The sequence below is a fragment of the Caretta caretta genome, chromosome 6 (assembly GCF_965140235.1).
Source record: "Caretta caretta isolate rCarCar2 chromosome 6, rCarCar1.hap1, whole genome shotgun sequence".
In the NCBI taxonomy this organism is placed as follows: domain Eukaryota; kingdom Metazoa; phylum Chordata; order Testudines; family Cheloniidae; genus Caretta; species Caretta caretta.
Genome location: NC_134211.1, coordinates 67687477 through 67712836, shown reverse-complemented (window position 1 = coordinate 67712836; position 25360 = coordinate 67687477). Strand labels below are relative to the sequence as shown.

General features: G+C 42.7%; 1 protein-coding gene across 2 annotated transcripts in view; it reads left to right on the top strand.

The window, feature by feature from the left end:
• Positions 1-25360, top strand: part of STARD9 (StAR related lipid transfer domain containing 9) — a 188806-nt gene that overhangs the window by 92587 nt on the left and 70859 nt on the right. For both annotated transcript variants that reach the window (XM_048854798.2, XM_075129679.1), the window contains exons 9-16: positions 11356-11428; positions 12334-12401; positions 13850-13947; positions 14393-14590; positions 14965-15062; positions 19437-19514; positions 21172-21246; positions 23596-23775. In XM_048854798.2, the coding sequence (XP_048710755.2) occupies positions 11356-11428; positions 12334-12401; positions 13850-13947; positions 14393-14590; positions 14965-15062; positions 19437-19514; positions 21172-21246; positions 23596-23775 (868 nt within the window). The remainder of the gene's footprint in view (positions 1-11355; positions 11429-12333; positions 12402-13849; positions 13948-14392; positions 14591-14964; positions 15063-19436; positions 19515-21171; positions 21247-23595; positions 23776-25360) is intronic.

The following is a 25360-nucleotide window of genomic DNA, read 5'->3' as shown; positions in this document are numbered from 1 at the left end:
TGGCCCTCACTCCAGCCTCTTGCACTGCTCTGGTGGTGTAAATGAGGTAGAAAAGTGCCCTAACAGGTCCTTTGTGACAGAGGATGTCATGAAGCTGGCACCAGCAAGCTGCTAGGGCAGCTTTCTGGCATGCTTGCTCTTCTGGGGATGTGCAGAGGAGCCAGAGTGAGGGCCAAGGCCCTGGCCCAGTATATTCCAGGCACATGGGGATGAAAAATATAATTTATTCCCTTCTTCTTCAAGTAATCATAGAACCATAGAAAACTAGGGTTGGAAGAGACCTCAGCAGGTCATCTAGTTCAACCCCCTGCTCAAAGCAGGACCAAACCCAACTAAATCATTCCAGCCAGGACTTTGTGAAGTCAGGCCTTAAAAACCTCTAAGGATGGAGATTCCACCACCTCCCTAGGTAACCCATTCCAGTGCTTCACTACCCTCCTAGTAAAATAGTATTTCCTAATCTCCAACCTAGACTTCCCCCACTGCAACTTGAGACCATTGCTGCTTGTTCTGTCATCTGCTCCCACTGAGAACAGCCTACCTCCATCCTCTTTGGAACCCCCTATGTGTAGTTCATAGATTCATAGATATTTAGGTCAGAAGGGACCATTATGATCATCTAGTCTGACCTCCTGCACAACGCAGGCCTCAGAATTTCACCCACCACTCCTGCAAAAAACCTCACACCTATATCTGCACTATTGAAGTCCTCAAATTGTAGTTTAAAGTCCTCCAGCAAGTGACCCGTGCCCCAAGCTACAGAGGAAGGTGAAAAACCTCCAGGGCCTCTTCCAGTCTGCCCTGGAGGAAAATTCCTTCCCGATCCCAAATATGGCGATCAGCTAAACCCTGAGCATATAGGCAGGATTCATCAGCCAGATACTACAGAAAATTCTTTCCTGGGTAACTCGGATCCCACCCCATCTAATATCCCATCACAGGCCATTGGGTCTATTTACCGTGAATATTTAATTACCAAAACCATGTTATCCCATCATACCATCTCCTCCATAAACTTATCGAGTTTAATCTTAAAGCCAGATAGGTCTTTTGCCCCCACTGCTTCCCTTGGAAGGGTATTCCAAAACTTCACTCCTCTGATGGTTAGAAACCTTCGTCTAATTTCTAGCCTAAATTTCCTGGTGGCCAGTTTATATCCATTTGTTCTTGTGTCCACATTGGTACGGAGCTTAAATAATTCCTCTCCCTCTCCAGTATTTATCCCTCTGATATATTTATAGAGAGCAATCGTATCTCCCCTCAACCTTCTTTTAGTTCGGCTAAACAAGCCAAGCTCCTTGAGTCTCCTTTCATAAGACAAGTTTTCCATTCCTCGGATCATCCTAGTATCCCTTCCCTGTACCTGTTCCAGTTTGAATTCATCCTTCTTAAACATGGGAGACCAGAGCTGCACACAGTATTCCAGGTGAGGTCTCACCAGTGCCTTGTATAATGGTACTAAAACCTCCTTATCCCTACTGGAAATACCTCTCCTGATGCATCCCAAGACTGCATTAGCTTTTTTCACGGCCATATCACATTGGCAGCTCATAGTCCTTCTATGATCAACCAATACTCCAAGGTCCTTTTCTTCCTCCGTTACTTCTAATTGATGTGTCCCTAGCTTATAACTAAAATTCTTGTTATTAATCCCTAAATGCATGACCTTACACTTCTCACTATTAAATTTCATCCTATTAGTATTACTCCAGTTTACAAGGTCATCCAGATCCTCCTGTAGGATATCCCTGTCCTTCTCTAAATTGGCAATACCTCCCAGCTTTGTATCATCCGCAAACTTTATTAGCACATTCCTACTTTTTGTGCCAAGGTCAGTAATAAAAAGATTAAATAAGATTGGTCCCAAAACCAATCCTTGAGGAACTCCACTGGTAACCTCCCTCCAGCCTGACAGTTCACCTTTCAGTAGGAGCCGTTGTAGTCTCCTCTTTAACCAATTCCTTATCCACCTTTCAATTTTCCTATTGATCCCCATCTTATCCAATTTAACTAATAATTCCCCATGTGGCACGGTATAAAACGCCTTACTAAAATCTAGGTAAATTAGATCCGCTACGTTTCCTTTGTCTAAAAAATCTGTTACTTTCTCAAAGAAGGAGATCAGGTTGGTTTGACACGATCTACCTTTTGTAAAACCATGTTGTATTTTGTCCCATTTACCATTGACTTCAATGTCCTTAACTACCTTCTCCTTCAAAATTTTTTCCAAGACCTTGCATACTACAGATGTCAAACTAACAGGCCTATAATTACCCGGATCACCTTTTTCCCTTTCTTAAAAATAGGAAGTATGTTAGCAATTCTCCAATCATACGGTACAACCCCTGAGTTTACAGATTCATTAAAAATTCTTGCTAATGGGCTTGCAATTTGATGTGCCAATTCCTTTTAATATTCTTGGATGAAGATTATCTGGGCCCCCTGATTTAGTCCCATTAAGCTATTTGAGTTTCGCTTCTACCTCAAATATGGTAATGTCTACCTCCATATCCTCATTCCCATTTGTCCTGCTACCATTATCCCTAAGATTCTCTTTAGTCTTATTAAAGACTGAGGCAAAGTATTTGTTTAGATATTGGGCCATGCCTAGATTATCCTTGACCTCCACTCCATCCTCAGTGTTTAGCGGTCCCACTTCTTTCTTTGTTTTCTTCTTATTTATATGACTATAGAACCTTTTACTATTGGTTTTAATTCCCTTTGCAAGGTCCAACTCTACTTCACTTTTAGCCTGTCTCACTTTATCCCTACGTGTTCTGACCTCGATAAGGTAGCTTTCCTTGCTGATCCCTCCCTTCTTCCACTCCCTGTATGCTTTCTGCTTTTTCTTAATCACCTCTCTGAGATGCTTGCTCATCCAGCTTGGTCTACAACTGCTGCCTATGTATTTTTTCCCCTTTCTTGGGATGCAGGCTTCCGATAGCTTCTACAGCTTTGATTTAAAATAATCCCAGGCCTCCTCTACCTTTAGTTTAATGCCACCATCAAATCCCCACTCACTCTTCTCTTCTGCAGATTAAACAAGCCCAGTTCCCTCAGCCTCTCCTCATAAGTCATGTGCCCCAGCTCCCTAATCATTTTCATTGCCCTCTGCTGGACTCCTCCAATTTGTCCACATTCTTTCTATAGTAGGGGCCCCAAAACTGGACGCAGTACTCCAGATGTGGCCTCACCATTGCCGAATAGAGGGAAATAATCACTTCCCTCGATCTGATTGCAGTGCTCCTACAAATGCAGCCCAATATGCCGTTAGCCTTCTTGGCTACAAGGGCACACTGTTGACTTATATCCAGCTTCTTGTCCACTGTAATCCCCAGGTCCTTTATCTGCAGAACTGCTGCTTAGCCAGTCGGTCTTCAGCCTGTAGCAGTGCATGGAATTCTTCTGTCCTAAGTGAAGGACTCTGCACTTGTCCTTGTTGAACCTCATCAGATTTCTTTTGGCCTAATCCTTCAATTTGTCTAGGTCACTTTGGACCCTATCCCTACCCTCAAGCATCTCTACCTCTCCCCCCAGCTTAGTGTCATCCGCGAACTTGCTGAGGGTGGAATCCATCCCATCATCCAGATCATTAATGAAGATGGGGAACAAAACCAGCCCCAGGACCGACCCCTGGGGCACTCCACTTGATACTGGCTGCCAACTAGACATGAAGCCGTTGAGCCCAACAATCTAGCCAGCTTTCTATCTACCTTATAGTCCATTCATCAAATCCATACTTTTTTAACTTGCTGGCAAGAATACTGTGGGAGACCATATCAAAAACTTTGCTAAAGTCAGGATATATCATGTCCACCGCTTTCCCCGTATCCTCATAGAAGGCAATCTGGTTGGTCAGGCATGACTTGCCCTTAGCGAATGCATGTTGACAGTTCCTGATCACCTTCCTCTCCTCCAAGTGCTTCAAAATGGATTCCTTGAGGACCAGCTCCATGATTTTTTTAGGGACTGAGGTGAGGCTGACCAGTCTCTAGTTCTCCAGATTCTCCTTCTTCCCTTTTTTAAAGATGGGCACTATATTTGTCTTTTCCCAATCATCCAGGACCACCTCTGATCATCACAAGTTTTCAAAGATAATGGACAGCAGCTCTGCAATCAAATCAGCAAACTCCCTCCGCACCCTCAGATGCATTAGATCCAGACCCATGGACTTGTGCTGTGCATGTCCAGCTTTTCTAAGTAGTCCTTAACCTGTTCTTTCACCACTGAGGGCTGCTCACCTCCTCCCCATACTGTGCTGCCCAGTACAGCAGTCTGGGAGCTGACCTTGTCTGTAGAGACGGAGGCAAAAAAAGCATTGAGTACTTCAGCGTTTTCCACATCATATGTCACTAGGTTGCCTCCCCCATTCAGTAAGGGTTCCGCACTTTCCCTGACCACCACCTTGTTGCTAACATACCTGTAGAAACCCTTATTGTTACCCTTCACATCCCTTGCTAGCTGCAACTCCAGTTGTGCTTTGGCCTTCGTGATTACACCCCTGCATGCTCAAGCAATATTTTTATACTCTCCCATGTCATCTGTCCAAGTTTCCACTTCTTATAAGCTTCCTTTTTGTGTTTAAGCTCACCGAAGATTTCTCTGTTAAGCCAGCTGGTCACCTGCCATATTTGCTATTTTTTCTGCACACTGCGCACTCAATAAGGCTTCTTTAAAATTCAGCCAGCTCTCCTGAACTCCTTTCCCCCTCATATTAGCCTCCCACAGGATCCTTTCCATCAGTTTCCTGAGGGAGTCAAAGTCTGCTTTTCTGAAGTCCAGGGTCCGTATTCTGCTGCTCTCCTTTCTTCCTTTTGTCAGGATTCTGAACTCGACCATCTCATGGTTGCTGCTGCTCAGATTGCCACCCACTTCTACTTCCTCTTCCAATTCTTCCCTGGTTGAAGCAGCAGATCAAGAGGAGCAGGGCCCCTAGTTGGTTTCTCCAGCACTTGCACCAGGAAGTTGTCCCCAACAACTTCCTGGATTGTCTGTGCTCTGCTATATTGCTCTCCCAGCAGATGTCAGGGTGATTGAAGTCCCCCATGAGAACCAGGGCTTGTGATCTGCAAACTTCTGTTAGTTGTCCAAAGAAAGCCTCATCTACCTCATTCTCCTGGTCTGGCGGTCTATAGCAGACACCAACTACAACATCACTCGTGTTGCTCTCGCCTCTAAACTTAACCCAAAGACTCTCAACAGGCTTTTCTCCAGTTTCATACTAGAGCTCTGAGCAATCATACTGCTCTTACATAAAGTGCTACTCCTCCACCTTTTCTCCCCTACCTGTCCTTCCTGAACAGTTTATACCCATCCATGACAGTGCTCTAGTCATGTGAGTTACCCCATCAAGTCTCTGTTGTTCCAATCACATCATAGTTCCTTGACTGTGCCAGGACTTCCAATTCTTCCTCCCAGGCTTCTTGCGTTCGCGAACAGGCACCTAAGTAATGGTCCTTATGCGTATCCCGTTGTGTGGTGTCCATGTGCCTGAGGCTGAGGGATTCTTGCTAGCAGCATGCGTTGGTCCATTCTCCTTCTCTCCTTCTTGTGCTCTGAACAGAGGGCATAAGGGTCTGTGTGGACCAACCACTTCTCCAGTTTCTTTCTACAGCCTGTGGACTGAGACAGAACCTCTTCAGTGTCCACTGCATTAGCTAACTTCTTCAGTGTCTAACTGCAATTATCTGTAAATAGCTTTTGAGTAATAGTTTTTAGACAGTTTGCGTAGTTAAGTGTAGAGCTGGATCAGGCAGAACCACCAGTTCCGACTGAGTTGTCATCTTTATCCCCAGACAAGGTATTTGCACTGGCCTTATCATCACCACCTGATGACTACAGGCAATTTCAGAATCTACTGAGGAAGATCATTGACATGTTCCAGCTCTCCGTGGAGGCAATGCAGGACACCCCTCATCAACTACTGACATTCTCTAGAGCACTGATCCCAGTAAGGGGCCTTTTCCTATTAAGGAAGTCCTCTTAAATCTGGCCAAGACAGTCTGGCACACTCTGGCCATTTATGCCGTACTCCAAGATGAAAGAGAGAAATATTTTGTGCCAGTTTTTAGCAGAAGTTTTATTTACACACCCCACTCCAAATTTGTTGTTCGTACTAACTGTCGCTGAAAGAAGCAGACAACAGTACCCTGGATCTCCTCCCTCCAATAAGGAAGTTCAACACTTACACCTCTTTGGGAGAAAAATACTTACTTTGAGCTTACAGTTCCACATAGCAAACTACCAAGCCTTGAGGTCAAAATATGTTTGTTTTTTTTAAATTATAGTAAGTTTGTGGAGTTCACTAACAAACTCCTACAGGACATAGGCTGCAGCTCCAGGCATTCAGTGAAGAAGGTGAATTGCTAGCCAGATTGTCCTTCCTGCGTTCAGTTGCTGTAACAGATACAGCCTCCTGGTCAATGGCAAATTCTGTAATCGTGTCAGGTGTCATGGCGCCAATCCTCTGGATTTCTCAACGAAGTCTGATCCACAGTGGAGGATCTACCCTTTGAGGGAAACAGTTTGTTTAGTGAAAAGGCAGATGAGTTGTTACATTCCTTAACACGATTCAAGGGCAACCCTCCTTTCCCTGGTTATCTACACTCCAGCTCCATGAAGGAAATACCACAGGTCTCAGTCCTACAAACCATGACCAGCCCCTCAACCCTTTTATCATCAAAAGGGTTACAGGCCACGCAGGAAGTGTCAGAGGATGCAATGTAGCAAACATAACATCCCTCCTTGTCCTCTTTCCACCCACAGCAGCTTCCTACTGGGAAAAACTTTTGACATGACCTTCAAGAGCATTAGTCCCTCTACCACATCTACTTGTTCAGGACTCCGGTATCAATTTGGTGGCCACCTACCTCATTTTTCCCAGGCCTGGTATCTTATAACAACAGACTGGTTACACTGTATAGTTCTCTCCCTCCCCCTCAAACCCCCTCCTCCCCCCAAACAAAACAAAAAACAGGACCTGGTCCCTCTTCAGGCACTGCTCTCGTGAGAGGATGCTCTAGCAAGAAGTAAATTCCCTACTCCATCTGAGAGTTATAGAACCTCCCCAGCGTAGGGGAAAATGATTTTTTTTATTTAAAGTTCTTCCTGATTCCCAAGAAGAAAGGAGATGGAGACCCACTGTAGATCTCCGGAAGTGGAATGTCTTCATCCACCATTTGATGTTCATGATGATCATCTTGGCCTCAGTAATTCCCTCACTGAACAAGGGTGATTGGTTCACAGCTCTCAGTTTAAAGGATTGTAGGCCTGGCTTGACGTGAATAATTGGACATGGGTGAGGCCTTATTTTTTGTGAGACAAGACTTGGGCAGTAAATGGATCAGCAGGCTGGAAACGGAATGTTTGTGCTAACTAAGATAAGTCAATGGGTCAGTAGGCTAAGAGACAGAATGTCTATACTAGCTAGAATAAGGGAACCATTTACAATGAACAAGATAAGAATGGACAAGATAATACTGGAATGTAAGATGAGGTAAACAGTAAATCATGCATGGACAGAGCATGCTGTACAGGGACTGGTGACCAAGCCAGTCCAAAACATGTAATGCAATGTAATGTGGAAATGCATATAAAAGAAGAAGTATTCTTTGTAACTTAGGATGTGTGGTGTGCCCTATACCCTGAGCCTGATCAACTCAAGTGTAGTTTGATTGTATGCCTGTGAAGAAACCTCTGTGATGGGTTCATAGTCCAAATGAGTTCTTGCTCTCATAGGTACTGAGTGGGTAAGGTCTCAGAAGCCACCCCAACATAGTGGTGCCATGATTCAGAGCCACCCATCTAAAGCAAGCAATGTATACACCCCTTAGTATGAGGGTCGCAACCTAGCATTAAGGGAAATGGCTCTGAAAGAGTTTAAAGGTTTTAATATTGAAAAAGCTCATGTCACATTTGAGAAGTGGGTTAAATCTGAAGGTGGACCCGTTGGAATACTCAGAGAAGTATTAGGGTGAGGCTTGGGACCAGGGTAAAGAAGGAACTTTGGAGAATAATAAAGAAAGAGAAAGAAAGAAAGAAAAAGAAAAAACACTTGACAGAGCACAGCAAAGGTCTGTTAAATGCCATAAATAAATGCACATCAAAAGTCTGTTAAATGCAACTAAAATTTTTTTAAAATAGGAACCATTGGCCTCCGTGGAAAAAAGTAGTATCTGGTTGCGTTTTTTTACCCTAATGCAAAGAAAGCCTAAATCTAGGCAGCAGTTTCACAAGGATTATTTCTAGTATCTAAAACTTTACTAGTGAAATGTGCCACCTTGAGATATAAATGCAAAAAGCATAAAAAGTAGTTATAAAAAACCCAAACAAAATAAATAAATAAAAAATCCTGACAGGTTAAATAAACACACACACACACACACACACCCCTGCCCCGCCCAATAATCTATATTACCTATTTGTATAAATCCAAAGTGAAAAGCAGCCATCCGTCAAGGACTGTATTTAGTGGGAACAGCTGTGCACGTAAAGTGTACTAAGTTTAAAAAATAAAGGCAAAAACAAAACATAAGCTTAAAGCCATCAAAAAAATAAGCTAAAAATGTGTTACTATAAAAAATAAAATAAAGAAAATTACAATCCCAGTATTTAGTAGCTAATAACATTTTAAGTGTCTTCTAAAACAATAAAAATTAAAGTAATTATAGAAATGTGCAGTTAAAAAAAACTGTTGTACTAATTAACACGGCAAAGCTCAAAACACCCTAAATAATGAAGTATTAAAAACATTTAAATATTAAATGCTTAATTTAATAATAAAACCCAGTTATAGCAGTATCACTTGGTGTAGTCATGCCTAGTAAACCCTTAATAATCAGAATTATCCAAATATCAATAATCTAATCAAAATTACAAAAAAAAAGTAGAGCCTAGCTGCTTCTAAGTGTACTCATAAAAAATTAACCTGAATGCAAAAAAGAAAATATAGTGCTAAATTTAAAAAATAAAACAACTAAAATTGCTTGTCAAACAAAATTAATGTAACAATAAGCTTACTAAAGTCTTAAATATTTGAAATGTAATTTATAAAATAATCAGCAGTAAAACATAATATTGCTAAAATATAGCAATTATGAAAGCCCAGGCCCAAAAAATTCTCACCTGTTTAAAAAAAACACCAAAAAACAAAACACTTATTCAAGCTTTAATATAGAAATAAATATTGCAGTTTTAAAATGTGAGCAACTTAAATATGTCAGTTGCTCAAAACTTGTAATTTAAAAAAACCCTTCAAAAGTATAAAACCAATTAAAAAAATTCAAAAGCTCAGAAAGCAAAGCTAAGCCAAGCAAGTTTAAAATATTTATTTAGTCTCTCATAATAAACAATTTACAACATAACCTAAAAAACCCACAAAATTAAAAACAATAAGAAAATGTATGGATAAAATAAATTAGCTTTTAAAAAAAATCCACTAAAAATCCATCTAAACCTTCAACTCAAAATTGCAAAGCTAACACAACTACTCTTTGGGCAGCAGCCATCATATCCTGGCAGTCTTAACTTTAGGCAGTGTAGTTGTAGCCATGTTGGCCCAAGGACATTAGAGAGACAAGGTGAATGAGGTAATAATATCTTTTAATGGATGATAGAGACAAGCTTTTGACAGTCTGAATGTCTGACTTTTGAAGGTCTGAAGAAGAGCTCTGAGTGGTTCAAAAACTTGTCTCTCTCTCTCTCTCTCTCTCTCTCTCTCTCCAACAAATTTGGTCCAATAAAAGATTTTTACCTCCCCCATCTTGTCAGTCTTAACTTTCTTTGTTAACCCTTTGAGTGTCGCAATGCTTTTACAAAGTTTTTAACATGATAAAAAATTAAATTATAAATATTAAATATAAATTAATAAAAAACCCCAACATACTCAAAAAAACATCTCCTTTTATTAATAAAACAGCTAAAAAAAGCTACAAAAATAATATATCATATATAATTAATTAAGTAATGTAATATTATAATGAAGGCTCTATTTGATCACTTAGCATTATTTGCCTTAGCCCACTTATCTATGAAGGTTGCCTTTCTAGTTGCCATCATTTCAGCAAGAAGAGTAGGTGAACCGGAGGCCCTTTTGGCTGAGCCTCCTTACACTATCTTCAATAGATACAAAGTGTCCCTGAGATTATACCCAAAATTCACCCCCCAGAGTAATCTTGGAATTTCATCACAGACGACTCACTTAATTTACCTGTGTTCTTCCTGAAATTTGTGCCACCGCTGAGATTAGGAAATGTCACTCTCTGGATGTCTGTCATGCCCAGGCATTCCACCTGCAAAGGACAGAATCCTTTAGGAAATCACCTAGACTATTTGAATTCTTTGTGGAATGTATGAGAGGGGAAGAGATCTCTTCTCAGAGACTTTTCCAAATGGATTTCAGCGTGTATGTTGCTTTGTTATGAGTTAACAGGGACCCCTCCCCCACAAAGTGTCAGGGCCCACTCAACTAGACCTCAGACTGCGGCAGTAGTCTCACTTCAAGATTGTCTCTCCTGGAAATCTGTAAGGCAGCAACATAGGGCTCTGTTCACACTTTTGCAAGACTTTATACCCTGGTTCAAGCGTCTACAGCTGATGCATTCTTTGGCAGAGCAGTCTTCCTATCATTGATCCAGCACAGTTCCTTACACCCTCCTTCTCAACAAATATTGCTCGTGAATCACCCACAGTGAAATATGCATAGGGACCATTGCTTAAAGAAGAGAGTGAGATTATTTACCTTGTGTGGTAACTGGAGCTCTTTGATATGTGTGGTCCCTATTTGTATTCCACTATCTGGCCTCCTTCTCCTGTGCTGCGGAGCCTTATATTAGGGCTATTTGTAGTAGAAAGGTAACTGGAGAGGCGATTGGTCTGCACCTTCCCTTGTGCCCAGGAGGAGGAGCAGGGTGCAGGTGTGGACCAATGGATACTGCTAGCAAGAATCTTCCAGTCCCAAGCACCTGGAGTACATGCACACCTCACACTGGAATACACATAGGGATCACACCTCTTGAAGAACCCCAGTTACTGTACAGGTGAGTAACCTTGCTTTATACTTTCAAGCTGTATTCAGGTCTTATTTAACACCATAAATATGTACCTGAAAGCTGTTCTAATGTATGTCTCTTGACTGCCCCCTGGATCAAAATGCAAAGGTGGATTTAATTCACCTTTGCCCTCCACCTTCTCAGGTGTTGTACTGGGCACAGTTTGGCCAGATCTAAGAATCTGGCCACTGTATTTAAAGCTACAGTTCTTTAGTCTTAGCCTTCGTTAATCAGATGAATCTTGTATTTGTACTTCAGAAACATGAACTGTCCCAACTGAATTTTTTTGTGTGCACTTTTTATGTAGAATCACAGCAGCTACGCATGTTCATGATGCCAGCAGCAGATCCCATGCCATCTTCACCATTCAATACACTCAGGTTAGCTAAAAATTCCAATCTCCTTTTTTTCTCCTCCCAAAGAACATTGTTTAGCATACTGTGCAGAGTTTGTTCTACTTTACAGTAACCTCGGTAGAAATTATGCTACTTATTTCCTTTGGATCATACTGCAAATTTTGTTACACTTCCTACACCAACTTGAAGGCTTTGTATTTGTTGAAGTTACCTTGTTTCCTTGTGCCTGCTTATGGTTAGGAGTGAAGCCAAAGGCTCCTTGTGAAAGGAAAAAAATTTTAATTGAAAACTGATCTTTATATTACAATACCACCCCAACAATGTTGTCAAAATTCACGTGGCAATGTGTTTGCAGTTTCACTACCTTTTGTACTCTATAGCTACTACTTACTGATTAGGATGTTAATATAAAGAGTAGCATTTTAATGCCTCCTCCTGAATTTTTTGACTTTCTGGGATTTCCGTATTCATCTCCTAAGCATCTTGGTGCCTAGTGTGCTGTATCTGATACAATACATCCTTTTTCTGGGGGACTGTATCCTACACGGTCAGGAAGATGGTCTCAGTGATCTAATAGATATTTTCCATCTCGCTCTTCTAACATCCTCTAATTTTAGAACATTCAAGATATTTTTCAGTAGTTTCACAAAAGAACCTTGGAATATAGTAATAGTGATTTTGTCAGGTCTAGAAGAAAATCTTTTCATACAGTCACGAGGTAGTGAAGTTTGCTCAAGAGAAAATGATCATAAGAGTGGGCTTTGCATGTAAGTTAAGAGAACTACTGGGTTGATGTTTTGACTGTACTATATGGCCTAAGGTCACATAATAAGTAGAAGTGCCAGAAATACAACTCTTCAATAGAACACGTAGCCTCTTGTATTTTCATATGTTTGAATTGAAAAATTTTGATTTATTTTTCCCTTCAGGCTATACTGGAGAACAATCTCCCCTCTGAAATTGCAAGCAGGATCAACCTGGTGGACCTTGCAGGCAGGTAATAATGAACTGAAGGGAAAAAGCATTATTTTAATGTAGTTTTGTAAAACGTAATTTCCATTTTTAAAATCATCATTATCAGTTGTATGGAACACAGCAGTTAATATTTTAATAGAGCTAAGTATGACTTCTGTATATGAAACCAAGGAGGATATTGAGCTGAAGTTGTCACTCTGTCATGTATTGTTTTGTTTTGGTAATAGGGTTTCATTGGACCAATATCCATTACAAGCAATGGACTCACAAAATCATATGCAATAACTGTGAACAAAGACCAGTATTCTCCCCACTATCACACTGCACAGAAGGGAGCAAAAGAGGAAGTTACTCACCTTGTGCAGTAACAAGCGTTCTTCAAGATGTGTCCCCCGCTGTGGGTGCTCCACGTCAGATGTCGGTGCGTCCCTGCACCGCAAATCGGAGGTTTTTGGTAGCCGTGCTCGGTCAGGGCGTGCGTGCGCAGTAGTCGTCTCGCAGTGCCGTTGGCACCTCACGTAGCATACGCATGGCCTCAACCGTCCTCGGCTGCAAACGGAGCTCAGTGGCCGTGCTGCCTCTTCGTTTTTTTCTCTATAGAAATAATTAGATTAGTTGTAGTTTCGTAAGTCTTGTTTTCTTAGATACCGTTTCTTCCTCCCAACCCCAAAATTATTTGTTATCGCCACTCCCACCCCCCACCTCCTGTTCCCCATTGGGAAACTTTTATCAACCGCAATGTCTGGCTCTCCCGGCTTCAAACGCTGTGACTCTTGCTGTGAGGAAGTGCCAGTCTCTGACAGCCATTCATCATGTGTCTGTTGTTTGGGGGAGACTCATATCCCTCAAAAATGTGCCCATTGTAGTAACCTCAAAGCCAGGGCACGGCGTGACAGAGATCTCTGCCTCAAGATGATTTTAATAGAAAAGTCCCTTCAGCCTACTCCTCAAGGACCAAAATCAACACCAGCAGATGGTTCCCCAAGCAAAACCTCTGCTAAGGGAGTGCTCAGTCTTCCAAAATTTCCAGGAAGCGAGCCACCACTTCCCCTCATAGGGACACTCGGAAAAAGAACTGGTCCCCAGCGAGGTCGCTACCCTCAGTGACTCAGTGCTAAACAGGGTTGCATGATGCACTGAGGGAACAAGAAAGTATGTTCTATGTTCCTCCTCCACTAGCCACTTGCAGCGCCATTGTTGTGTCTCTGTCTCAACTGAGCTCTGGATTTAAAAAGGGCACATGTGGATGTGGTGAGAGTGTCACCTTGAATTGCTGCCCTTTAAAAAGTAGCATAAGAGGAACGTATTTTATGTAAAATGCCCAAAGCATATACTGTTGACTTCTGAGGTTTGAATTCTTCCATTCTTGTACCTGAGAAGAACATGTTCTCATTCAGGCCTGCCCTGGCATGTGTTAAATATTAAGTATAGTCACACAGTTTGTATTTTGTCCCCCGATATGTGTCTTAGTGAAAGAGCTGATCCCAGTTATTGCAAAGATCGAATTACGGAAGGTGCCAACATTAACAAGTCATTGGTTACTCTGGGAATTGTCATCTCCACCTTAGGTATGTGTAATAAAATGAATATTTTTTTATTTTGAAAGATAGTTATGCACAAAGCCACGAGACCCCTTGTTGTGTGCTGTATTTGAAAAGTGTGTTGGATTTAGAATACTGAGCTGAGGAGAACAGTTCGGTGGCCCCTTCATGTACTAGTTTGACATTATAGAATGAAAATAGCCATCATTAGAAAAAATGTAGTGATATTTAAACTGATTTCTAAAAAAGCGTTTTCAGATAAACAACTGATAATGGTTTAAATACTTTAATATCAGAGGACAGCCAGCAGGACACTGTAAAATACAATACTAATGACATTTTTATCATCTCAGCCAATTAAGATGCACAATTGAGAGTAATAAAGACACACTAAATGCAGAAGACAAGAAATTGCTATCTGAGCCCACTGAAGATAATCCCTCTCAGAAAATGTTTATTGTATTACCTACAGCACAAAACTCTCAGCTGTTCAGCAGCTGCCAGAGCATAAACAGCATAACTAGTGAAGGGGACAGCCATGTGAGCAGTCACCCTCCGGGCAGCGTCACCAGGCCTAGGCGTCAGGCTTACATCCCGTACCGTGATTCCATCCTCACCTGGCTTCTGAAGGACAGTCTAGGGGGCAACTCCAAGACCATCATGATCGCCAGTGAGTTCAGCTTTCTGTTCACTTCATATGTGGTGTGGTATACTGAAAAATAAACCACTACTGTGGTGTGAGGTCCATTGCGTCATTTGGGCCTTGTCCTGCAAAGATTTTTCACCTATGCTTAATTTCATGCACAGGGGATAATCTCATTGAAGGGAGTCAGTGGAACTAAATTTAAGATTGAACATGTGTCTTTCTAAGACTGGGGCTTTGATCAGCACTAGTATAGGATGTGTTTATAAATTAAGGGATTTTGATAAGTCATTCTCTATGGACTTGAGATAAATCCCTAAAGACATTTTAAGTTATTAATAAATTTACGATTTTTATAAAAACAGTAATCTCTATAAATCTGTTTTGTTCTTCATTTAAAGCCATCTCTCCTGCTAGCTCCAGCTACAATGAGACCATGAGTACTTTGAGATATGCCTCAAATGCCAAAAACATTATTAACAAGCCCCAGGTGAATGAGGTGAGACACCAACTTCTGATTTTATTTAATTTTTATATATGTTTTAAATTTATTTAGCATATCTACCAAACACAGTCTGAGCACATTTAAGTAATTGAAAGACACAAATATAACCTTACAGCAATGGGCTTTGACCAATGTCAGCGTCAGATAGACTCATCTCTGGATCATATGTCAAAAAAGAATTGTTTGTAATTGATTGAGTGCAGTTTATATAATTTTGTACCTCTGACTCGTGAGACATTCCTGTTTTGTATCCGTTCAGCTTTCATCCCTCTTGTTTGTGAATTTTCATTTCAAATATGTTTACTATGGGCTTGTCTATAGGAACACTTGGTTTGCCACAAGCTGAGGAGTAAATCTACCCCATGCTAGTCTACCATGCACAATGTCCATGTGTACCTTGCTGTCATGCACTGAAAGTTCCCCAGTGCACTATGATCTACTCCTGTTTCAAAGCAGAGCACATTTATAATACATCATTGAATTACATGATCGCATGCTATATTTTCCACAGGACTTCAGCTTTATTCAGTGCACAGGCTGTACCTGCTTTGGAGATGACTCAGGGTTGTATATTAAAGGTTGCTGTTGTCTGTAATTTGAAGGTGCATAGTGAATAAGGTAGAGAGTTGGAGGAAGAGAGAGGATGGTCTCATAGTTAAGATAAATGTTGCCCTGGAGAACTGGATTCCATCCCTATCTCTGCCATGGAGTTCCTGTGAGATGCTGGATAAATCACTTAAACCAAACTTTTCCCAGGTGGTCTCTAACTGTGTGTTCCTCATTTTCTGGGTGACTGACTTGAGACCTGGGGTCTGATTTACAGAAGTGCTGAATACTTACAGCTGCAACGAAAAGTGAATGAGAGCTGTGCTTTAAATATGTAAGTTGCTATATAATGCTAAGTACTGAGAAAATCAAGTCCTAAGCATCTCTGGTTGGTGGAACCTTTTGACCTTAATCTCTCTGGGCCTCATCTCCCCATATGTAAAATGGAGATCATAGCATCCCTTCACCTCACTGGGTGTTGTGAAGATAATTCAGTTAATGTTTGTGAAGCACTCAGATCCTGTAGTGATGAACACCATAGAAAAGCTCAGGAGGAAATTAATAATTCTGTCTTCAAAGCAGGGTTTTGAATAGTGTGCAAGAATTAAGGCCTGGGTCCATACGTTGAGCAGTGATGATAAAGCAAAAATACTGGATAGCAGTTCATTAAATGAACACCATCTATCTTGGTCACTGAATGAGAATGGGTTCTTGTGCAAGGAAAAAAGCATGTGTTCATGTCATTAAAGACTTGATCATAATGCATACACACTAGGTGGCTGAATTAAGGTTGCAAAGGTCTGGCATTTTCTCAGTTTTGAGTTCTTGATTTTACAACCTTATTAATGTCCTTTTAACATAGCTTTGTGTGTGTAATTTCCTAGACTTATACAAAAGAAAAATGAAAAAACAAATTTCATCGTGTGGCATCATATTGACCCTCAGGTTTGTCATCAGCAGCGTTGGAACCTTTAGATTCACCACACAGACCTCTGCAAGCTGAACTGAGTAACTGATAGTATTAGTGGACCTTTATGGTCCTTTATGTGGACCAGTACTAAAGGGGACTGGGGGACACACTTTGACAGTGGGTTTCACTGGTATTATCTGACAGCAGATAGATGATGAGATTCAGGAGGCTTTAGTTCTGTTTCAGAGTGTGCTCTAGTAGGCACAGATTCTTCTGCCCATTCCTCCAAATGTGACCCTTTATACCCTGTCCCCTCCAACCTGTCTCAGTTGCAATCCTGCAACCCCTGGCTCCTTGTCCTAGTCCCATTCTCCTCATTTAGCCAGTCTCCACTCCCCAGGATTCTCATCTCAGTCCCAGTTTCCTTACTCAGATAGTTCTAGTACCCCCTTTCCGAGTTCCTTGTCCAGTCTCTCTCCTGCTTTCCTCCCAAGTCAACCTCACCAGGCTCCTCATCCAGCCTGTCTTCCCATACCACCTCCCTGGCTCCTTGCCTCAGTCTCACCTTTTCCTGGCTCCTTATCCCAACTGCTCTGCCAATAGAATTGCTCTGCCAATTCTAATTCTTCCCTGGCATCCCGGGTCTTGGTTGGATTTATCCCCTCTGTTCCTCTCCTGACCCCAATTTCTTAGTTCCTGCCTCCTTGGTCAGCCAGTCCCAGCTTCCCCCAATCTCCTTTTCTGATCTTGATGTCCTCTAACTCCCAGTCCACTGGGTCTGCATCCCACACATTTCCGTCACTGGCTCCCAGTCCTAGTCTCCTTGCCCAACCATTTCCAGTCTCCCCTCCCTCTTGGCTCCCAGTTTCCTTGCCCACCAATTCCAGTTGCCACAATTTCTCTGCCCACCCACCTCCAGTCCTAGTCTAACCAGACTCCTTGGCCTGATTTGCTCCTAACCTTCCCCCTGCACTCCATCCAGCTTTTGTCCCCTCTGCATTCAAGTCAGACAGCTTCCTCCTCCACTCTGCATGGGTGGTAGCATGAGGGGTCATTGAGAGCAGGAGAGACAGACTCCCTGCTCTCAGTTCCAGTGACTGACCCCACCCTACCCTGGAGCAGTAATTTCAGGGAAAGTTCCGTTTTGCCCCTGTAGCCCTGGGCTGGTACATTCTAAGTTGCTCTGTGGGGATGGTGCATGTCACACAAAAGAGCTCTGTTCAGTGGGGACAGAATCTTCAGAGGTTTTAGCTGCTAAAATCAAAGAAGTCTCTTCTGAACATGTGTGAACCGCAATTTTTCAAAGGCTTATAACTTGACCCAATTTGGGCCGAATTTGTCAAGGATGGCAAATGGCACATTCCTGACATAAAGCCAACCCCTTGCCAGATTTCAAGCCCAAAACATAGGGGGCACTAGATCTTTTCAAAGGAAAGCTCTTTATTTTATTTTTTTAACATGGGCAAAATGTATTTTTTTTTCTAGCCTTATTCTTGGAAATGGTTGAACCATTTTGGCTGAAATATTTTTTATTTTTTTTTTAATTCTGAAGCAGAAAGATGAGGCATGGAAAATTTGAGCCCAAATGGTTAAAATTTGGCAAAGTTTTAAGAATGGAAAACAAGGTCTTATAATGGGAAGTGTCAGGCAACATTAATTATAGGTGTTGCTAAGAGCCCCAATCGTAATACTACATTGCCTTGGTTCTATAATCCGGATTCAGGCAAAATTACCCTTGAAATCTGTGCAGGAGTGAGGGCTGCAGGATCAGTTCTATGAGGACTCATAAGCAGTACCTATACATGGGAGTAGTCCCATTACATTCAAACGGCATTACTTGTGTGACTGTTTGTATGAGTCCTTGAACTTCAATGAGCGTTGAATTGGGCCCGTAGTTATCTCCTTCCTACATGTGTGTTCTCCTTCTTGGAGACTGAGTCCTTTGATGAAAAGCCTTCTGTATTTTATGGTTCCTGAGGGAGTCTACAGAAGTACAGTAGATTCTAGAATAAATGTCCTTTTTGTTCCCTTGTACAGTGTTATTGGAGAGAGAGGATGGCTCATTGGTTAGGGCACTAGCCTAAGCCCTGGTCTACAGTACAAACTTATGTTGGTATAACTACGTTTCCCAGGGGTATGGAAAATCGACACCCCTGAGCGACACAGTTAATCCAATCTAACTCCTGTTCTAGTCAGTGCTATGTCAATGGGAGGGCTTCTCCCATTGACATAGCTACTGCCTCTCGGGTTGGTGGAGTGCCTACGCCGCTGAGAGATGCTCTCCCATCAACATAGATAGTGTCTTCGCTAACCGCTACAACGGTTCAGCTGCACTGCGGCGTGCAGACAAGTTCTAAGCCTTGGGAGACCTGGGTTCAATTCCCTGCTCCATCATAGGCTTCCTGTGTGACCTTGGGCAAGTCACTTAGGCTACATCTACACTTACAGGAGTGTGTAGAGAACAAGCAAACACGTGTCTAGCTACACGCCACAGTGAAAGGCTCCAGCAGTGGGAAGGCAGCAGGGAAAGGCTCCAGCAGACTCTCTGTGGGGAGGAAAGGCTTTGGTATCAGGGAAAGTTCTGGTAGCAGTGAGGTGCCAGAGCCTTTCCCTGCTACCTCTCCCCTGCCAGAGCCTTGCCAGCTGCTTGCACCTTTCACCATGGAAGAGAGAGGCTCTGACAGCAGGGAGACAGAGGTATCCTAAGAGCTCTACAATAATTGGGGTACAACATAAGGAATGGCAGCTTTTATTTAAAATTCACACCCTCCCAATAGAAAATCTGAATTTTATTTTAACGTCCTTTCTTAACAGAGTTGTTTTGGAATAACCATCTGTAAGGGAAGTCGTTGTCTTCTTTTACTAGATTATTATTTTTAAATATAATTGATAATCATCTCTTAATGTTTCAGGATGCAAATGTAAAACTGATTAGAGAACTCCGAGAGGAAATAGATAGATTAAAAACTATGCTGATGAGCTTTGAACTGGTATGTATGAATTCTTATCTTAACTGAACCCTCAGTAATGCTTTGGGAAGCTATATAACCATAATTTTATGTATTGCAACTTTCTTTACATTTGTTGAATGGGACTGGGAGGGAATGACTCTATTAATTCTTTTAGTGTCTTTATCGTGGTTTTGCAGCAGCTGCACCTCTGCCAGATTGGCTACACTCTCTGGTATTGTTTCTTAATGACCCTTAAGCATAAGCTGTTAAGCAATTATTAGAAAGGGCCTCCTCTCGATCTCTAGGATGGATAGTCTGATCTGGCTAGCCAAGCAGACCGCTACAGTGAAATATACATTCCATTATACAGTACAGGAGCACCAGGCTAGTAACAAAACCAGATAGAATACTAATAATTAATAAAGAGCACCACCACACTTGTCATAGTCCTTTTCTAAGAAAGTGACTAATAGGTAGTTTAGGGTTAGAACAGAGGGGGGCAAACTACGGCCCACGGGCCACATCCGGCCCGCGGAACCCTCCTGCCCGTCCCCTGAGTTCCTGGTCTGGGGGCTACCTCCCAGCCCTTTACCTGCTGTTCCCCCTCTCCCGCAGCCTCAGCTCACTGCGCCACCAGCGCTATGGTCTGGGCAGCAGTGCAGTTGCAGAGCTGTGGCCTGACCCAGTGCTCTGTGCTGCGCAGGTGGCGTGGCCGGCTCTATTGGCTGCCTGTCCTGGTGCTCCGGGCTGCGCGGCTGTAGCGTCACCAGCCGCCACTGCTCCAGGCAGTGCAGTAAGGGGGCGGGGAGCAGGGCGGGTTGGCTTAGAGGGCAGGGGAGTTCAGGGTGGTGGTCAGGGAGCAGGGGTGTGGATAGGGGTTGGGGCGGTCAGAGGGCGGGGAACAGTGGGGTTGATTGTGGGGGGCAGTCAGGAAGGAGAGGGGGCACTCAGGGACAGGGGTTCCGGGGGCAGTCACGGGACAGGGAGAAGGGATGGTTGGATGGGGCAGGGGTCCCAGGGGGGCAGTCAGGAATGAGAGGAAGGGTTGGATGGGGTGGGGAGTCCGGGGACAGTCGGGGGACAGGGAACAGGTAGATGGGCAGGAGCCCTGGGGGGGCTGTCAGGGAGCAAGTAGAGGGGTGGTCAGATAGGGGACGGGGGCCAGGCCAAGCCTGGCTGTTTGGGGAGACTCAGCCTCCCCTAACCGTCCCTCCATACCATTTTGGAAACCCGATGTGGCCCTCAGGCCAAAAAGTTTGCCTGCCCCGGGTTAGAACGTAGTCTGCGCTCCCTGAGAGACGATGGGAACCGACTCTGAAACATAAAATACAGCTAGCATTCTTTGTTGTTTTCCTGCATGTTTGCTGCTTCATTTGGACCAGTTGTGAGCTTTAGCACATTTGTGTCACTACTCCTCTTGCAGGTAGAGGCCAAGACTACACTAACTCTGAGCTTCCCCACACAGAGACAGGGTAGTGCAAAAGCAGTATTTAACTATTCTTTCACAGTATCATACAAGGAGTAAGTAACTAGAAAGTATTTCCTGAGTAAATTTGGAGGGTAAAATCAAATGTCTGCCTACATTATCTTTACTTCTGTTGCTTCACTTCTCTGAAATCAGAGTGTTTGACAGAACTTGCCTGCCTGAGTTGTGAGTAAGAAAACAGACTGATTTCTGTAATATTTGTTTGTACAGAGGAATTCTAGCCCTTCTTGGAGTGATGACAGAGATGGAAATCTGACAGAATTGGTTCTTCAGAATGAAATGAAGGTGGGTATATTTTATTAATCTTCCCTCGCACACACTTTGATAGGGACAGTGACATCTTTTTTAAACAGTGAAAATATTCCCATGTTAACGCTTTTATCCCTGCTGGTGGAATATCCATATTTTTCAGCAAGTCTTTCATAAAACTTCCATTCTACTGAATGGCAGGTGTAGTGCATTCAATTTTCAACAAGCATTTAAAATGTCCTTAATAGTACATGGTATAGTTTTCATATCTATGTAACCTGGCCATTTTAGAGTTTTCTGTAGCACCAATCACTGTAGAAACAATGTGCTTCTCAGATAAATTAGTTGTATGAGTTGCGGTACCAAGTGGACTTCAAGGAGAGGAGTTTTCTACCCTTCTCCCTGAAGTGGTTAAGAAGACCGAAACAATGAAAAGTGATAATTCTGTTGTCTGCAAGTACTTCCTGAGGGGTTAACTTCTGGCTCCATTTGAGTACAGAAGAGCTTTGGTCTTGCAGAACTCCTAAAGAGCATAGGGCTGAAGCTCTGCCTCTCACCAAACTGACTTGGTCAGCAGCAGTGCAAGCTTCCCCCGCTGCCCCATCAGTTCACTGTCAATCCTCACTTTGAAAGACCACATCTTGGGGGTGTAATAAAGGGGACAGTTGTCAACTTAATCTAATATCTGTATGACTTTTTTGTATCTACTGTTTGTTACAAGTAGCACCCAAGATTACTGTAACTTACAGAATTTAGCAAAAAAACAAAAAGCACTTTCCTTTTTTAAAGTTTGTTTAAATTGTGCTTTTGACTGTTCCACTGTTTTCCCTGTACAGTCCATGAGTATAGCACTAACTGACTAGCAAAAGAAAACTTAATTACCAGCAAGGGTGCAGAAAAACGCTCAACTTTTGTTTTTAGAAAAATATTTCATAACAATCACTATTTAAAGAATGTTCTGCTAGAATTTAAGTCTTCAAAAATTGGACAGTTTTGAAAAACTCAAGTTGACAGTGTCCCTTTAAGTCATCATGGTCTAGTCTGTCATTGACCTCTCTGCTAAGACCATCAAAACCTGTGACAAATGTGATTGTAGTTTTGTGATATGGACACTTGTCCTTTAAGACCTGAACTGAGACCACCAACGTATTTCATAAAGTTGCTGTACAATTATCAAACGGTTAATGACATTTAGACTACAGAGATAACATTAAGGACAAGAAATCACCACTAACCTGGAGTGGATTTGAAGATCTTAATTTTAAAGTTCAGTGAGGGTTATAACAACACAAACAAAGATTATTTTAAAAGTTATGAAAAACACCTTGAGAATGTATCCTTTGATATTTTGGAGTAAGTTTTGAATGAGCTAAGTTGGTGGTTCTCAAACTTTTTTTTCCACAGACCACTTGAAAATTGCTGAGGGTCTCGGCGGACCACTTAATGATCTTTCCAAATGTTGTTTGTACCATTAGCTAACTTTTGTAAAGTGCTTTGGATATAAGTGCTATATAAAAAAACCTTAATAAAAATTAATGTGTTTTTTTTTTTTTGTTCTACAAACAAAAGCACACCACTCATATTTTAATATCAGTAGTCTTACCTTTCTAATGCAATGGATGTGTCCTCTCTTCCCTGCCGCGGCAGCTCCCGAGCTGGGACTGGGAAGGAGTGGGGGTCTCTCTTTCTCTCTCCTGCCGTGGCCGCCCCTGAGCTGCGTCTGGGAAGGAGGGGGTTTTCTCCCTGGCAGCTGCAGCCCTGGAGCTGGGGAAAGTCACCTCTTTCTCTGGCCGCCACAGCCCTGCAGATCCCAAATGTCCCCCTACCTGCTTTTCTCACCCCACTGCCACCTACACCCTATTCCTCCCAAGGCCACCACCTCACCTTACATGTGCATCTTCTCCAGAGTCCAGGCACCTAATTAGTGGAGCCATGCGTGCATGGCTCCACTAATTAGGTGGGTGGCCCTTCATTCTCTCATGTGCGCCTGCCCAGGTGCGCACCTTAAAGGGAACTATCCGTGGACAACCTGAATGGAGCTCGTGGACCACTGGTGGAGTGGTCCACGGACCACCGTTTAAGAACCTCTGTGCTAAGTCGCCATTTCCCCTTGGATTGGTGCAACATTCACCGGCATTTTTGCGCACATGAAATAGATTTCAGGTACAATTCTAATTTTGTGTCTAGTGATGTGCTTTTCACCTAGAATTGGAAGTACCCAGGTTTGCATGCACAATTCAGTGGAAGATGGAAATTTTGCAAGAGTAAATTGCATTGGCAAAAGGGAAGCTGTCCTTTTGGGAAAAAATGATATTTTGAGATATACCTAACTTGCTGTGTAAATAAAATCTTTAGTGTTAACTTCCTTTTCTGACCTTCCTTAAGATTGAACAGCTGACCAAAGACTGGAGCGATAAGTGGACTGACAGGAAAGCCATAATGGAAGAATACAGTGTGGACATCAACAAAGAAAAAGCTGGAGTGATAATAGATTCCAATTTACCTCATTTAATGGCAGTGAATGATGATATCCTCAGTACTGGAGTTGTGCTTTATCATCTCAGGGTGAGACAATATAATCACTTCTTTCATTTTGTTTGACTTTCAATAGGTGTCTTTCCTTTGGGAATAGAGAACTCGATTGGGTGGCATTACAACGGCAATTATCAAACTGCAAAAAGCTGTATTGCAAGACACACACCAAAAACTCTACAAAAAGACAGTCACATTGGTAGCAGGACAACAGTAAAAAACAAAGGGGAAACCATCTGTTCTCCACCATCTGTACAAAACAAGATGCATTCAGCTGAATATTAAGATGACCTTTATCAGTGCATATGCAAAACTTATGAAAAAGTGTGTGTGCATACATGCAAAAGCAAACTAGGTGCCCAGCTGCCCAGATACGCATGCAAGTAACTGTTTGCACACACAGAATGGGTGCATGTCACTTTTTGTGGGCTCAGTAGCATTTCAGGGCAACTGCTCCTGTATTCCCCCTCCATGGTCCAGCATGGGCACCCATTCTAGGCTCCAGGCTCCTCAAGCTGTCACCTCTCTTGGGCAGAGACCCATGTCTCTCTCCCTCCTGAACAGTTTTTTTCCAGGCTGCACAGTTCCCTGCCTACATTGTGTTATCCCCAGCAAGTCAAACTGCCTAAACAAGCCAACATCTGTGTTTTAGCATAATTGCCAGCAGTTATAAGCTACCACACAGCCCTTTATAAGGAAGCACATTTATTCTTAAGGTGAAAGCATTACAGAGAAAACATATAGAAAAGAATAAAAGTTCTTGTGTGCATGCTAAAAAAGCTTTCCAGATGTTACCCATCAGTTTTATGGGACCTTAGTAGGCCAAAGTCCTTCCAGTTTTTCCCAGGGATTGGACCCCCTGGGATAGAAGGTTCTGTCCGTTTGCTGGATCAGAACAAAGGCCCCGAGTCAGTTTGAACTCAGGCTATTTATCCAAAAGTCTACTCTTTGTCTTTGGGTCTCTGTAGAATCAACTTCGAAATACTTTATATGTGCCTGTCCGGGTGGTGGTACTTCTCTGGAGTGAATTTGCGTATTCACCCTCCACTGTGCTTAGTTTCTGGAAGGCAGTGGTCAGCCTCCCCCATGGTATTACATACAATCCCTGGCCCACAATGATGCATAAGATTAATACACTAAGATTTCCCTAAAACATTGCAGGAAATTACCATATCTGTCACAGGATTAATTGTTTGTGTCAAAGTATGCATGCAGAAGCTTAAAATTTGGCCAGGTGTTATAACATAAACATGTTGTTACAGCCTTCACATGGAATGAGTGATGGTGGTAGCCAGGAACACCAGAACCTGTGTAGAAGTTGGGGGTGGGGGTGGGGCTATCAGTGCCAGAACTGTGGCCCACCACCGGCACCTTGTCTTCTCCCCAAGGCCCTACCCTCTGGCCAGGCTGGAAGCCAGAGCCAGCCTGTGGTAAGAGTCACCCAGGGAGCCCAGGACTTTGCTTAGGAGCAAAGTCTCACTGCAAGTCCTCCCAGTAGAAACCACTTTTTAAAATGGGACTTAGGCTTCTAGGTCACTCGGGTCTGATTCTGAAAAGTATTCAGGCACTTAAACAGGCAGATAAGCTTCTGGTGGGACTTTCAAAGTGCCTAGCACTT